Source organism: Aquarana catesbeiana, linkage group LG07 (assembly GCF_042186555.1).
Source record: "Aquarana catesbeiana isolate 2022-GZ linkage group LG07, ASM4218655v1, whole genome shotgun sequence".
Taxonomy (NCBI): Eukaryota; Metazoa; Chordata; class Amphibia; order Anura; family Ranidae; genus Aquarana; species Aquarana catesbeiana.
In genome coordinates, this window is record NC_133330.1 from 304,222,185 (window position 1) to 304,237,656 (window position 15,472).

The 15,472-nt window shown below is 42.3% G+C and overlaps 1 protein-coding gene across 1 annotated transcript in view; it reads left to right on the forward strand.

Annotated features, from left to right (window-relative positions):
- Positions 1–11,456, forward strand: part of SYDE2 (synapse defective Rho GTPase homolog 2) — an 87,257-nt gene extending 75,801 nt beyond the window's left edge. Inside the window, exon 8 of the mRNA XM_073593615.1 lies at positions 659–11,456. Coding sequence (XP_073449716.1) covers positions 659–1,128 — 470 coding nt within the window. The 3' untranslated portion in view covers positions 1,129–11,456. The remainder of the gene's footprint in view (positions 1–658) is intronic.
- The last annotated feature ends 4,016 nt before the right edge of the window (positions 11,457–15,472 follow it).

The following is a 15,472-nucleotide window of genomic DNA, read 5'->3' on the forward strand; positions in this document are numbered from 1 at the left end:
AGTCGCCTCAAGTCGCCCCCAAAGTAGTACAGGAACCTTTTTCTAAATCGGAGCAACTTGAGTGGCTCCTATTAGAACGGTTCGCCTGACAAGTCATCCCAGCGTGAACCGGCTCGTAGGGTTTAATAAAATTACATCATTGTGAAAGTGAAGTACATCATTCTTCTTTCCTTTACCAGCATTGTGGTTATTGATACAGAACAGGTGCATTTTGGTTGTCGCTAAGTAATAATCATTCAGAACATTTTGCTTTCAAACCAACATAGTGCTTTGTACACATAGAAAAAAAATGTAATTCTTTAAGCATGATTGTGCTTTTGCTTGAAAAGAATGAACTGATATTTCAGTTATGGGTGGACAGTGGTGGGTTGAATCGTGGCCTTTTATATTCCTTTTGCAATCCAGCACTGACTTGTCTCTCCTTTTTGTTCTTGGCTTTTCAAAAGTAATCCTCCACCCAACACAACTCACCATGGAGCCTCTCAATGGATAATCCAAATGATCTTTGAAGCTGGAGGGTGATTCAGTTCATCAGTCTCTACCCAGAACTGAAAAATCAGTTTTGGGAAAACATGTCCTGTAAGCTGCTCAGTTAGCATGTATGGTGAAAATTTGCTTTTAATTTGGTTTTAAACATATAAATTACATTCTTTTACAGTAAAGAGCGAATCTCCCAAACATCCCGCACCAAACAGCATACAAGCAGAGTCCCAGCCGTGCTTGCGAAGGAAGAAGCCACGGCCACAGATGCTTAATTTAAACACCTCGGACGGCTCCAGAGTCCTGAGGCCAAGGGCGGCCCGCCTGGACAGCCCCTCCAGCAATCGCTATGCAGGAGACTGGAGCAGCTGCCAAGGAAACTACTTGTTGTCCCCCAGAGAGGAAGCTGATTATGCAGACGTCCCATCGGAAAGTCCCCAACTCCTGGACACCTGTGTCCGGACACAAGAATCAAGTGAGCACACCACAGCCAAAGAAGAATTGGTGGACTCTGTGGTAGGAGTCGGTGCAGGAGGCGTGTTTGAGGAACAGGATGTTAACCTCCAGGATCTGCAGGAGAGCATAGACACCCTCATAGGAAACCTGGAGAGAGAGCTGAGCAAGAATCGGCTGAACGTCACCTTCTAATCCTCTCTGCTCGCTGTTCTGCTATTATCTCTTCTCATTAGAAGAATGGTCCTCCTTTAACCCCATGAGGGTCTATGCCTGTACAGCATTCTGCTGCGATGGCATTTAAGAAATAAGTCTGTCTCCATGCTTCCTGTCATGTGCATGGCAGGATTTCCAGGAAATAAACAATTCTATGGTACGTATCCTCTTAGAGGAAAATATTGGCTGCCGGCTCAGTGATGACTACATCGCGGTTTGTTGGGTTATTTAAATGTCCCTCCGCTGTCGGGTCTGATGCACGCTGCCGTGGCTGCTGGTCTGCCAGTGGGATGGAAAATACTGACTTATAAACCTTTCTAACACTAAGTGCTAATCTAATGGGACCTGTTTGCGGCAGTACTAGTTCACTGTTTATGTTCTGCTGCGTCAAACTTTAATGATACTTGCATAATGAATGAAAAAAAAAAACAGAAGAAAAGTTCAAGTGCCTGTTATTTATACCCTAAATTAGGAAATCAATGTATCATTGTAAAAAAATTACTTTAGGGGACATAAGGAAGAACTCTGACCTAAGATCTAGTTTTAAAATGAGAAGCTATTTGAAAAGAAAAAAAAAAAATCACGGAATACCGCCAGATTTCCCCTTTCTGTTCCATGTATTAGCAGCAGCTTGTAGTCTTGTCTTGTATAGCAGCAGCAGGTAGTCCAAGAACTGGCAGCCAGCAATGCCTATCACCCTCCATTACATCATGCTGACTGATACCACAACTAAGGTACTACAGAGCAGTGAGATCGCTACCAGTACATGATTGGGTCAGAGATTGTGCTTACGTTAGTGGTCAGTTAACAATAAAGCTGAACTCTAGACACAGCTCAGCCACGTTTGGCAGGGCAGGAGACCACGTTTTTCTTTGCTGCAGTTTGATAACATTTTCAGGTCTCATCTCCACCCCAGCCTCTGCGTGGTTAGTAAAAGTATAAGCAGCAGACTGATGAGCTCCTCTCTCTGTCACTCTGCTCCCATCCTTTTATTAGCATGTTCCTTAGCCCATGGGCACTGCAGCAAAACTGACACCGTGTGCTATTTTTTCCCCCAGTCTAAAGTTCTGTACAGGGATTGCAAGAGGCTGATACCAAATGAAATTCATGCACTTACACTGCTTGTATTGAGAAAAAGAAAATATATTTAGGGCTGAACTCTGGGCCTAAAAACTTACTAGCGTTCAATCATATAATGTGTTCCTAAAATGCCACCCCTGCCACACTGACTTTCTTAGATCTTCTACTTTACATGTAGAGGATGGGGTGGGAAGCAGTGAGGGCCCATAATGCAGGGAGCACAGGCGCCGCCCCCCCTGTCCATGCACATAGCCCCCTAATATACATGCAGGGTTGCCGGATGCATGGACTCCAATCTTAAATTTTTTTTTTTAAGCACGTAATTAGAGCCAGAGGCTCGAATAGGATTCAGAAAAGGGTGGGCCCTGAGCCCACCCAGTTGTGTGACAATAGCAAATGAATATTCAGTATTGTCTTCCTGATTCTCCTCCCGGCCAATCAGGAAAATGGGTTTCTGTGGGTGCACTGTTTACCACCCCCCTCCAAAAAATTTACCACCAGCCGCCACTGGTGGGAAGGAGTACAGTTCCCTCTGTATTTCTGCCCGTTCGGATGCAATCGTTACAGGTCTCCTTGACCCCAGCAGTACTTTTGTGTCTCCGTTTATAAACGGCACTCCAGAATTAGATGTCTACCTCTCTGACAATTTTTTTTTTTAATAGAATACAGCGGGTTAGGGAGGTAATTTAATGGAGAAGAAAGTTGGGAAGCTGACAATGGGGGAGGGGGGGCTTTTTAGGGAACTAAATATATAACTGATTACATGCTGGTAAGTTTCTGTGTGCCCCGAGTTGGCTTTAGTAATGTAATATTGAATATGGAGCTGCATTAATTTGTATCTTTATTATCGGCATTGATTTTGATTACCAGGGTTCTTCTTTAAGTTCCTTTTTATCATTTTGGATATGCTTTTAACACTACAAGTTTTTATAAAGTAGGAATAGTCACACATACACACAAAACTAAAGGCCACAAGCTGTGATACTGTCTGTGTGCACGAGATCTCCAGTCTGAAAGGTCTTCCCCCTTTTTTTTTTTTTTTTTTTTTTTTCAGATTCACACAGAATAGATACAAAAGGTATTTTATGCAATAACTACTATACTATTTTTATTCAGGTTTTCCCTTATAGAGTGCCTATCGGACATCCTGTGTAACGGATCTCAGTTCTAGATAAATGCTGATTTTACATTAAGGCTATGTTCACACCTCTGCATTTTTTTTTTTTTTTATTTTGGGTGTTTTTGTTTTGTGTTTTTAGCCCTGTTTTGCCTATGTTACTATTCATCACCATGAAGTTGCTTTCTGGTGGAAGCTTTACCAAAGATGCAGCAAGCAGGGTTATTATTTATAATATAATACACAAAATGTAGAAGTGTGAAGATATCTAAATGGCTTCCTAGTAAAGAATATTATGATCTCAACCCCGAAGTTCCCACCTTTTGCCTACCTGCAGCTTCCAGGGTGAGGCGGTCCCACTCTTTCCAATGGGATTTCTGTTAAAGGGAACATAGGAGGGCAATGTGCTTGCTTCTGTTGCTGACTTGCCTTAAAAGGTGCAGAGGTCTGTTCTCCTTATCCTTTTTTCACTGCTGAGTGAGTCGCTGAACGTGAACAGGGCAGAACCCTTAAAGAGTAAACTGACCTACGTGTTTTTGGCCAGGGACTCACTAAAGCTGGCCATAGATGCATTGAAACTCGTCTGGTTCAGCAGGGACCGGACAAACTTTGATCCGTGTATGGCCATTCCCATTCGACAGAAGTCGATTGGAGAGGCAGGAAAACTTTTGTTGATCAGCGGCTGCAGCCACTGATCAGTGTAGTCCCACTGTCAGAATACAATGTACCAGTGAGAGAGGATTCCTCCATCCACCTAGTTTGTGTGGAGGTCCGCTGGCTGAACAAAAACAAACAAAGCCATCTGTGGGTGTGACAGCCCTGGAGCGTATGCTTTTTAAACCAGGTCAATCGTATTAAATCCAGTGAAGAGATCTTGTCAAAGTTGGTGGTTTAGCATCCACCTATAACCAGAACTTCAGTTTTGGGTGGACTGTCTTTTATAATGTGAATGTTCACTTTAATCCTTCCATACCCAGCAGGATACACTTAAAGGTTAAGTTCACCTTTTGTAAAAAAAAAAAAAAAAAAGTAAATGCTGCAGGTAAAAAAAATGTGTTTATTATATTTTATTCTATTATTAGCAGATGCAGTGTCAGGATCCTGCAGACTCTTAGTACACTGTGGGGTTGAGTTACTAAAGGCAAATAGACGGTGCACTTTGCTAAGTGCAGTTGCTCCAGAGCTTAGTAAATGAGCAGAAGCTCTGTTGCCTTTCATCAGCCAATCATGTGCAAGGAAAAATGCTGTTTTTTTAAAATTTCCCTGGCATGTGATTGGGTATACTTTGCAAAGTGAAGCCTTACCCTATTTACTAAGCTCTGGCGCAAATGCTAGTGACTGCTATAGCCTCTAGCGAAAATCACTCTCCCGCCCGCACCAGGAGAAGACAATTGCTCGGCAGGAGGGATACCCCTGTCAGCTCTGTGTGTGTTGATGGGGGAATCGTGCACATTTCTTTCCTATAACCAGAAGTTCACACTGTATGGTCGGCCTTAGTGCAGTGATTTAGAATTAGTATGTCTGTGCATTAGTGGTTAGAAAAACACTCTGCATCATATCTGTGACGTGTATAGGGCAGACCATCAGATCATGTATCTGTGTTTAGGGGTCACCACTGCTTACAGTCTCAGCATGTCTGTCAGAGCAGAACTGTGTGTGTCCCTTCCTCTGTGTACACATGACTGAGAGCAGAGAGGGTTTCATGCAAGCTACAGAGGATGGGTTGGTCCGGACGGTTCTGACAGCTCAGAACAGCTGTATGTCTGTTTACCTGCATCAGATGTTCTCCGGGGTCTCCCACAGCTCTCAGCACTTCCATCTGCTGACTTCTTGTCATGCAATGACCTTAGAAGTCAGCAAGAGGATCCATCAAGAGCTGTAGGAGACCCAGGAAAATGATACTCCTGGAAGTGATGATTTCCCAGCAGGCTTCAGCAGAAGATTTCTGGGTATCCATGAGATATTCGGGGGGCAGCAGGAAAAGTGGATATTAACACTGTGTAGGTAGGCTTTTATTTGAAAGGTGTAGTATAGTGAGTGTTGCTCCAAAGGCCTGCACAAACTAGTTTTGATCTCTGAAGGGTGATCCATGTTTGGATCGCTCTTTAGAGAACATTTGACAGGAGGTGACAGGGCTACAATTCAAGCTGTGGTATGTGTATGCAATGGAAGAAGGTCTGTGCTCCTGAAATTCCAAGCAGCTTGTAGCTCAGCCGCTGAGCGATTGACTTGACCATTTGCAGAATTTGGAGCTAGCAACAAAATTGCCAGCTTCGGGACTTACACCTGGTATCCAATGAAGCTGATCGTGGTGATCATGGCACACCAGCAGCCGGTAGCTGCATAGAAACATTGTAGTCCATTACACAAGCAGCTTCAAAGTGCCAGAGGACATAAGCAGAAAGACTTGTAGCTGCTACAAAGTGTATTCTTACAGCTGTATTACTATTAGTACACTTCAGTCTATAGATATTAATGTCAATCTAAATCACACAGCAGACTTCAGCTCTGATACGTGGAGGAGTCTTTTGGAAGTCGGTCCACCCAAACAGATTTCTTTTCAGAAGATGCAGACTGGTTATAACACTCCTTGTATATCCCCCGTGGATGTCTGTGTTGGGATTTCCCTGCTGCTCCTTTTTTCCTCCCTCCTGTTGCTGCAGCAGAGAAGAATCCAATTCCTTAAGCTGGCCATACAAGGATAGAAATCCATGTATGGGCAGGCTGATTGTACTTAAGTCTATCCATCGATTGACTTTGATACAACCAGCGTGTTTGTTTTTTGGCATGCGATTACTGCCGGCGGTTATAGCTGCTAGCAGTAATCATTGTGTTCTGTCGGCTGGGAAGGCTTCACGTGACTCCCCCTGCTGGCAGAACACAATAGCGATGCAGGAGGCATCCCCCCCCCAACACATTCAGTAATTTTCTTTCCTTCTACCCGTGGTGGAAGGAGAGAGCATTTGATTCATCTATGGGCTGCCTTAGTGAGAATAAGAACCCATCTATATGGGTGTGGATATGGGGCAAATATCAGAGAGCAGATAAATGTAAGCTTTGGCTACAAACAGATCCATTTTGAGTGGACTGATCCTTCAAGGACCTCCTGTCATTTCACAACATGAAGGCAGAAGTTTTTGTTGATTTGTCTGCGCAGCGTGTTGCATGTGTGGAACCAGTGATGTCACCGAGATTCATTGATGGCCGATCCATATACAGGAGATGGTTCACCTGTAGAATTTTGTATTTCTGTCCATCCACTTCTGAAATTTACGCAGCTCTGCCACACAGCACAGCCCTGTCCTACAGAGCAGAAGACCTCATTTTTCCCTGCTGCAGTTAACACAGGTTTTCTCCCTCCGCCTTCTCCCTTTTCTCTCAGCCTGTAACTGTGAAAAATGCTGTAGACTGATGAGTTCCTCTGTCTGCCACTCTGCTCTCTCCTACTGTTAGCATGTTTCTTGTTCCCACAGCACAACTGATTGCTTCCTTGTGCTGCTTTTACCTTTCCTAGCCTGAGCTCTGCTACAAAGGGATTTTCAAGCGGCTCATATTGATCCCAATTCTAGTCCTGGCACTGCTTACATTTCATGATGTATTAATGATTACAGAGCTGCAATAATTTGTGCCTTTAATATCTGCTTGTGAGTTCAGCTTTAAAGTGCTCACCTTTATAGAACAAGTAAGGTGAAGTAACACTGTACACCCTCCCTAAACCCCCTACCCCCCACCCCCACCACCCCCACCCACCCGGACACTGCTATACTTACCTCCAGCTATACTGAGCTGTCAGTGCCCATGCAGCCGGAGCAGCAGTCCAGGGATTTTAAATCCCTGCTCTTCTCCCTCTTCTCTGTGCAGTGGTTCTGGGACAGACCAGATTGATTTCTGATTGGTCAGTGCCTACACAGTGAATTGCTCTGGTCTGTCCTGGAAGGAAGAGCAGGGATTTCAGATTACCAGACCGTTGGGCCAGCTGCGGGAGCACTGACCACTTTGCATCATGGGCAGTAAGTACAGTAGGGTGGGTGTATGGAGTTAGTTTTTCATTTTTTTGTGAAGGTGAATTAACACTTTAAGGATATCCCTGTGACTTGAATGGCTGAATTCTGTTAGGATGCACATTTCTGTCTCCTTTTTAATATGGCAGTTCAAGGTTAGTCCTGTTTTATGTATACTGAGATACAGCACCCTGATCCCCCAACTCCACAATGCTGAGCTAATCTATGCTAATATCTTATATGCAACACAAGGATGTGCAATATAATTGTACATATAACCCTTGCCATTATAACAGCAAAATCTGCCATCTTTTAAGGTACCTATGATGGTGGTTGTGTGTGTATATGTGTGTGTATATATATATATATATATATATATATATATATATATATATATATATATATATATATATATATATATATATATATATATAATCACACAGAGAATCACTCTAAGTATTCATTGACAACATAATTCAAGTGGCTATTTAATGTGTATGTGTGTATATATATATATATAATGTGTGTGTACATAGAAATCTTTAAATATCGTTTAATGTTTCTAAAAAAAATATTTTATATTGTAAATATTTTAAAGGTGCAATCCAATTTAGCTGACACGTTGGACTTTGCAGTGAATCCTTGAAGTGTCTGGCTGGTCCGTGTATTTCAAATGAAGACAGAATTGTCCCCCCCCCTCATAGTTGAAGTGATTATTTTGTTGATGGATAGTTAGACGGCGGGCTGTGAATTCGGAGGGGCGGGGGCCACTTTGTGCTCGATGTCTTTAGCACTGTGACATCTTCCTAGTCATTTACAAGCCATATTGGGTTTTAGCTCACAAAGTGGCTGAGCTCCACAATGTGTGTAGACAAAGGGTCTATTTAAAGGGTCAATCCACCTAAACTCGATATGGGTGGATGTCGGTGGCCTGATGCACCTGCTGGCCTCTTGTATCTTTTCTGACATATCGGTAGTGAGATCTTGGGCCCCCAGCAAAAAATCGTGGAGTCTTGCCCTTCCTTCTGCTGTGGGAATTATATATCATGAACAAAATTCCACCTCTTAGGGCTCATGCACACAGACGTAAGACAGGCTGCTTTCTGATCCGTAGAGGGTATAATTGTTTACAGGTTTGAATGCAGCATATAAATGATGGCCCCATTCACACAGCTGGGTTGATCTCAGTAAAAATGCATACAATTAATATAGGAAATTCTGTGTCCGTGGTCAGTATTTAACACGTATATCCATAAATGAATCCTTCTGGGATCGAAAACAGCTAGAGGAATGCAAGAAGGAATTTATATATAGGTAAACAGTTATGAACATTAATGGGTCTAGAATGGGTAGAAGCACTTGCAGACCATCATACAGATGGGCGCCTGGATGAATAAAGATCTCAACATGTAAGAGATCACGTTTTTTTCATGGTTTATAGGTTTGCTTTACAACCTTTTGGCTCCTGTTTTCTATATCTGTATGGTTTGACCTGTAAATGATTTATACTGTCGGCTGTAGGAGTCGTCTTAGGCCCCGTTCACCTATCACGTAGCAGGAACACACGTTCATGTTTGTGGTTTGTATTTTTTCTGCGGGTCCTGAACCAGGCTTGTTTTTTCACTCGTGTTTTGCTGCTGAAATTTTAGTGCGCTCTGGAAACACGGGCAGAATCACGCCGCTTCAACTCGCAATCCCAAATCACTAGATGTGAATGGGGGGCCTAAGGGGTCTTTTCTGCATCAGTTGGTGAGTTGGGCTCAGATGCAGAGACCCTCACAGACATAAGATTCCGCAAGTGTATGCTCAGCCAAATGTTTTTCCTTTTTTTTTTTTCTTGGCTAGAACCCCTGTCAGGTTTTAACTGCTATCTAAGGCCTTGTTGGATAGATTGCCCCTCACTCCCTGTCTTTGTCACAACGATTTACCACTAAGGAGGTGATGGCTACTCTCCAACAGTAATACTGACACAAATCGATTGCCTTTTTTTTTTTTATAGGGGAGTAATAGGGGAGTGCTAGAGCCCCATTAAAGGATAAGTTCATCTTTGGGAACATGTTACATCATTTTTTTAGGGTGGAACATGTAACCTGTTCCTAGTGCTGCAGCCGTACGGGACTCCACCCACACGGCCTCATCATTCCTCCACACAGCTCTTTGTGTGAATGAACTACAAGTCCTGACACCCTTTTGCGGTTGTTGGCTTGTAGTTTTCAATGAACTACTATGGCACTGTGGAGCACCATGATATATCATTGATTTCTTCCTGTCACTGTATCTGTCTGCCCATACAGGATGTACAGGTACACAGATATACCGACAGGCCTTAAGGAGCCTGCAAAAATATGTGTTTTATTTCTTTTCCAAAAGGTGAACGTATCCTTTAAGCTTTTATTGCCGTCTATGGGGTTGATTTACTAAAGGCAAATAGCCTGTGCACTTTGCAAGTGTAGTTGCTCCTGAGCTTAGGAAATGAGGGGAAGCTCTGCTGATTTTCCACCATCCAATCATGTGCAAGCAAAATAACTTTTTTTTTTTGCACATGATTGGGTATTCTTTGCAAAGTGATGTTTCACATCATTTACTAAACTCTGGAGCAATTGCACTTGCAGAGGTTCAACTTTATTTGCAAAGTGCACTGCCTGTTTGCCTTTAGGAAACCAACCTCAATGTCTCTGTTGTAGGTTCACCTCACACTTCCTGTCTGGTAAAACAATTGTCATCGGGACAGCAAGTTAGGGAGAGAGTCACTATCAGAGATCTGGGTAGTAATGGAAACCTGACAGGGATTCTAATTCTTCTCCTCTCTATCCAAGATTAAAAAAAAAAAAAAAAAAGTTGGAAGGGCAAACACTTTACTGCTCTGGCATCTACCCAAAACTGAAAGTGTATCTAAACCAAAGAAGAAAAATGTAATATGTTGCAGCACACCTGTCCTTCAATATGGTGGCTACATTTGTTTTCTTTATTTCCTTTTTATTTTCCCTTTTGTGATGCTGCCAGTATCACACTTCCTGCCCTAGGGTGACAATGCTCCCTCGCCTTGCTGGGTCTATGGAGGGGCATTGTTGCCACCCTGGGCTGTTCTCCTGATTTGAATTACAAACCTCTCCCTCTCTCCTGTATTGCATAGAGAGGAGTGATTTTGTATGTAGTTCACAGAACATTGCTTGGAAACTGATAACATTGTTGAAAATATCAGTTCAGTACGCAGGAAATTTCATCTGAATCAACGAGTAAAATGTTTCTGTAATTGCAGAATATGACCTTAGTGTCAAGAAAAGAAAAATAATGCAGCCACCACATCTAAGGTTTAGTAATCTGCAATATATTATATTCTTGTTCTTGGGTTTAGATGTACTTGAAATGTGAAGTTTGGATGGGTTAACCCTTTAGGAAAGTCTGGACCCTGCTAAACAGTACAATTCCCCACTTGTATTTATAGGATATTCCTGCTTCCTGCAGTGCCGGATTCTAGATGCTTCACACTAAAGACAGTGCTGGTTACTGTGAGCTTCTGGGAAAGTGGTTGGAGCTGGCTCATGTATCCTAGAGCATAGCCCAAGCCTGCCAGCTGCCACCACCTTTGCTGTACTAGACAGCAGCAGAAAGTTCTGGGAATTTTTTGACTGAGGTAGGAGATCTAGTCTCTCAGATGCTCAAGACGTGCGGTGATGAGGTACAGATATTTTTACAATACAGCACCAAGTTCTATTTTTGTACTCAATGCAATATGGTTATTTTTTTAAGGCAGCCAGTGCTGTTTTATAAAAAAAATAAAAATATAATGGAAGTATTTTGCACCTGTAACATACACACGCCTGTCTGTATTATTCTTATTTTACTCACATGTTACATACTCCCCCACCTTCTTCCTTTTTTTTTTTTAAATTGTAAAATTGTTTACACAACCCAATGTGAACTCAGTCTTGCTTATTGACATGTAAAAAGTTCTGCTGTTTATTAAATGCTTCAAAATTTGTATTTTCTACATCATGTAATTTATATATAAATATAAAATATATATTATGTTTTTTTTCTTGTATTCCACAACTGTTACAACACAATCTGGTAAACTGTTAATATATAAAATATTTGATTTGTTGTTCTTTTTTTGTTGTGTGTTTATATTGTGTTTGTGTATATTAAAAGAGATGTTTGGGATTTACAAAACAACATTTCTACTCATCTAGGTGAATGCAGCATCGATCTGATGTTGCATCTGTCCCCTGCCGACTCTGTAGTGAGAACTGAGCGATCAAACACCGTTAATCACTAAGTTCTTCCCCTCCGCTCTGAGCAGAGAGCTGTGACTGTCAGTCCGCGGGTTCCCTGCTCTCCCCTCCAGTGTTGAGCTGTAGAAGGGCTGGCTCAGGCTCTCGGCGTATCCCTGAGCCAAGTGCCAGTCCAGGCATCTGGGTGAAATCCCAACCATATGGTGTAAGGATATTTTCAGAGCCTGGACCAGCTGAGTGACGTCAGTTGACAGCAGGCTTTAGCCTGCTGTCTGTTGACAATGGGTTACAGAAGTGCAGAACGAACTGCACTCCTGTGATCCACAGGAGAAATACCGCCAAAAAAAACTTTGGCTATACTTCTTCTTTAAGTCAGTTAGTACAGTTTTAATCTCATCCAGAAAGTGTTTTTGCTGTGGAGAAATCCACTCAGCTGGCACAAGTATTCTATAATTCTGTGAAGCCAATTAAAGTGGAACTTCACTACCCCAATCACCGTTGATTATTTTTAATCCTCATGCTGCTAGCATTAGTAAACAGATAAGTACATATGATATATTCTTCTGTTTTAAACTTTTTTTTTTTTTTTTAACTACTTTACTTTAGTTACTTCCTGGTTTCTTGCTTAGGGAAATTTTGTCATACATCCCAGGAGTCTATAGGAGGTTGGGGGGGGGGGGGGGGGGTCGGGGTTCTAAAAGGAGCTCAAAATGCCCTCCTGCCTGCATGATGTGCTAACTGCAGATGTATTCCAGGAAGTAAATGCTACATGAATCGTTTGCCCTTACTCAAAATGGCCATGATCAGAATTGCTAGGGGGTGTTTTTCAAAGTGATTTCTCCACTAAAATAAGCATGGAGACATGGATGGATGGGGGAGTTTGCTTTGAATATAAAAATAAATGAGATGGTGTTTCTGGTTTGTGGTGCTCAAATACAGTGAAGATCTGCTTTAATGCCGTGTCTCTCACACTTGTGGGCAGGACAGCAGGCTCTTGGCATGTGCTTCCCCACATAATGCAAGCACCCTCTCATGCTCTAAGGCTCTTTTAATATGGGCTTTCTGATTGAATCCATTGTTAAGTTTTACAGGTAGACTGAACCAGAAGCTTCATACAAATCTATGAGTAGGCAGATGTAAACAAGTGTGCACCTGTTTACATCCAGCTTACCTCTCGAGTCTCTTCTATTTCAATTTTCAGGACCTAAACATGACGAAGCAGAGGCCGCCCATAGATTAAGAATCGTGAAAGGACCTCATGGCTAGCCCATCCAAATAAACCAGCAGGACTGGATCAAATCTGCACTACTGGCTATTGTATCCTACCAGCCACAGCACCATCCAATGTCTAAATACCAATATGATAAGATGCAGTCCTTGTTAGACAAACTGAAGTTGCTGGATGGAAAACAATTGACTTTTGTGGAGCCAGGTGGTGATGACAGGGGCCCACACGGCTCTCAGCTGATTCAGTAGAAGTCATCCAAAATTTGAGAAGTGTATGGTTAGCGTTAGGCATATTCACACCACACTGTATTATGATAACACAGTGGATATGTGTGCTGTGGTTTGTTGCTATTTTTTTTTATTTACACCCTGATGCACATTAGCAGCGCTCTACAGGACACAGGTGCAAATGTGTGCATTATGGTGCACTGTACCTCCCACAAGACAGTTCTCCAATGTTCATTGTGCCACCAACAGTATTGGAAAGGATTTCCTATACTTTGGAAAATATTGATTTCATGTGTATGGGGGGGGGGGGGGGGGGGGTTTGGCTACAGTGCTGGAACCAGGAAATTTACTGGCCTCTTTTTCAACTCAAAATTCAGGGCCACCAAGAAGATGAAACTACACTTTATGACCAAGTGTTTGTGGACTCCTGAGCTTACACCTATACAGGATTGTGAAGCATCCTATTTTAAAATAATGGGCCTTAACTATGGAGCTAGCCTTTCCGTTGTAGTTCTAACAGCCTCCACCCTTCAGGCTTTCCTCAAGATTTTGAAGTGTCTATAAGAATCTGTGCCCATTCAACACAAAGGGCATTTTGTCAGGTTGGGTTTTGATGTCGGATGGAAAAGACCTGGCTCGGAATTAGCATTTCAATTCATTCCTAAAGGTGTTCAGTAAGGTTGAGGTTAGGATTCTGTACAGGCTACTCGAGTTCCTCCACATAAAACCATGTCTTAATGGAGCTGGCTTTGTACACAGGGGCACAGTCATGCTGGCACAGAAAAGAGCCTTCGCCAAGTTGGAGGTGCATAATTGTCTAAAATGTCTTTGTATGCTGTATCCCTAAAGCAGGCCATAGATTATGCAATTTTCTTTCCTGCAGCCATGGGTTTTAGGGGGGAAAAATGGCTAGATTCCCCCCATCAACACAATCAGTGTTGATAGGGGGGAATCCCTCCCATGATACTATTGTGTTCTCTCAGCAAGGGGGGAGCGGGAGCTATCCCTGCCGGGAGAACACAGTGATTACTGCTAGTGGCTATACCCATTGGCAATAATCGCATGCTATAAATCCGACATGCTGGTTGTACCCAAGTTGATTGATGGATTGACTTGGGTACAATCAGCCTACCTATAGATGGATAGAATAGTGGCAGGTCCCTGCTGAACTGGCCAAGATTCAATCCATCTATGGCCGACTTAACGCTGCACATAAGACATACAATAGTATAGCACAACTTATATCAAAATAAATGTACTTCTAGCTCTACGTAAATAATAAAGTGACAGTGTCAATACGTGAAATAAATAACATCAATCATATCTCAAAATAAGTCCAATTAATTAGTGACAAACACCATGGTGTGATAAGTGATTCACGTATCTTCTCTACAGTATGTGTCCTATGGACCCCACAATCCTTCTCATGTGGTCATTTTGGTGACTGAGTATGAAGTAAGGCGTGGACATATGGTACATTCTGAAGCAGGAGGAGAGTGGAGCTGATACCCTTGCGGGTGGAGTTGGTCACAAGTGAGTAAGACTCTGTAGTGGGGTCTATTTTGGAGGTAAGCTGGTTTTTCACCTATAGGTGGAGGTTCACAGGACACATAGAGCAGATAGAAGAAACATGAATCTCTTATCACACAGTGGTGTTTGTCACTAATTATTTGGACTTATTTTGAGATATTTGGTTGATGTTATTCATTTCACGTTATGACACTGTCACTTTATTTATGTAGAGCTACAGTGCCTTGAAAAAGTATTCACTCCCCTTGGCATTTTTCATGTTTTGTTAGTTCCTTTTTTTTTTTTTTTAATCTGAATTATATGTGATGGATCAGAACACAACAGTCTAAGTTGGAGAAGTAAAATTAGAAAAATATATACATAAAACTATTTTTCAGAAATAAAAAACTGATGATAATTGGCATGTGTGTATGTATCCACCCCCTTTGTTATGAAGCCCATAAAAAGCTCTGGTGCAACCAATTACCTTCAGAAGTCACATAATTAGTGAAATGATGTCCACCTGTGTGCAATCTAAGTGTCACATGATCTGTCATTACATATACACACCTTTTTGAAAGGCCCCAGAGGCTGCAACACCTAAGCAAGAGGCACCACTAACCAAACACTGCCATGAAGACCAAGGAACTCTCCAAACAAGTAAGGGACAATGTTGTTGAGAAGTACAAGTCAGGGTTAGGTTATAAAAAAAAATATCCAAATTTTTGATGATCCCTAGGAGCACAATCAAATCTATCATAACCAAAAGGAAAGAACGTGGCACAACAGCAAACCTGCCAAGAGACGGCCGCACACCAAAACTCACGGACAAGGAGTGCATTAATCAGAGAGGCAGAAAAGAGACCTAAGGTAACCCTGGAGGTGCTGCAGAGTTCCACAGCAGAGACTGGAGTATCTGTACATAG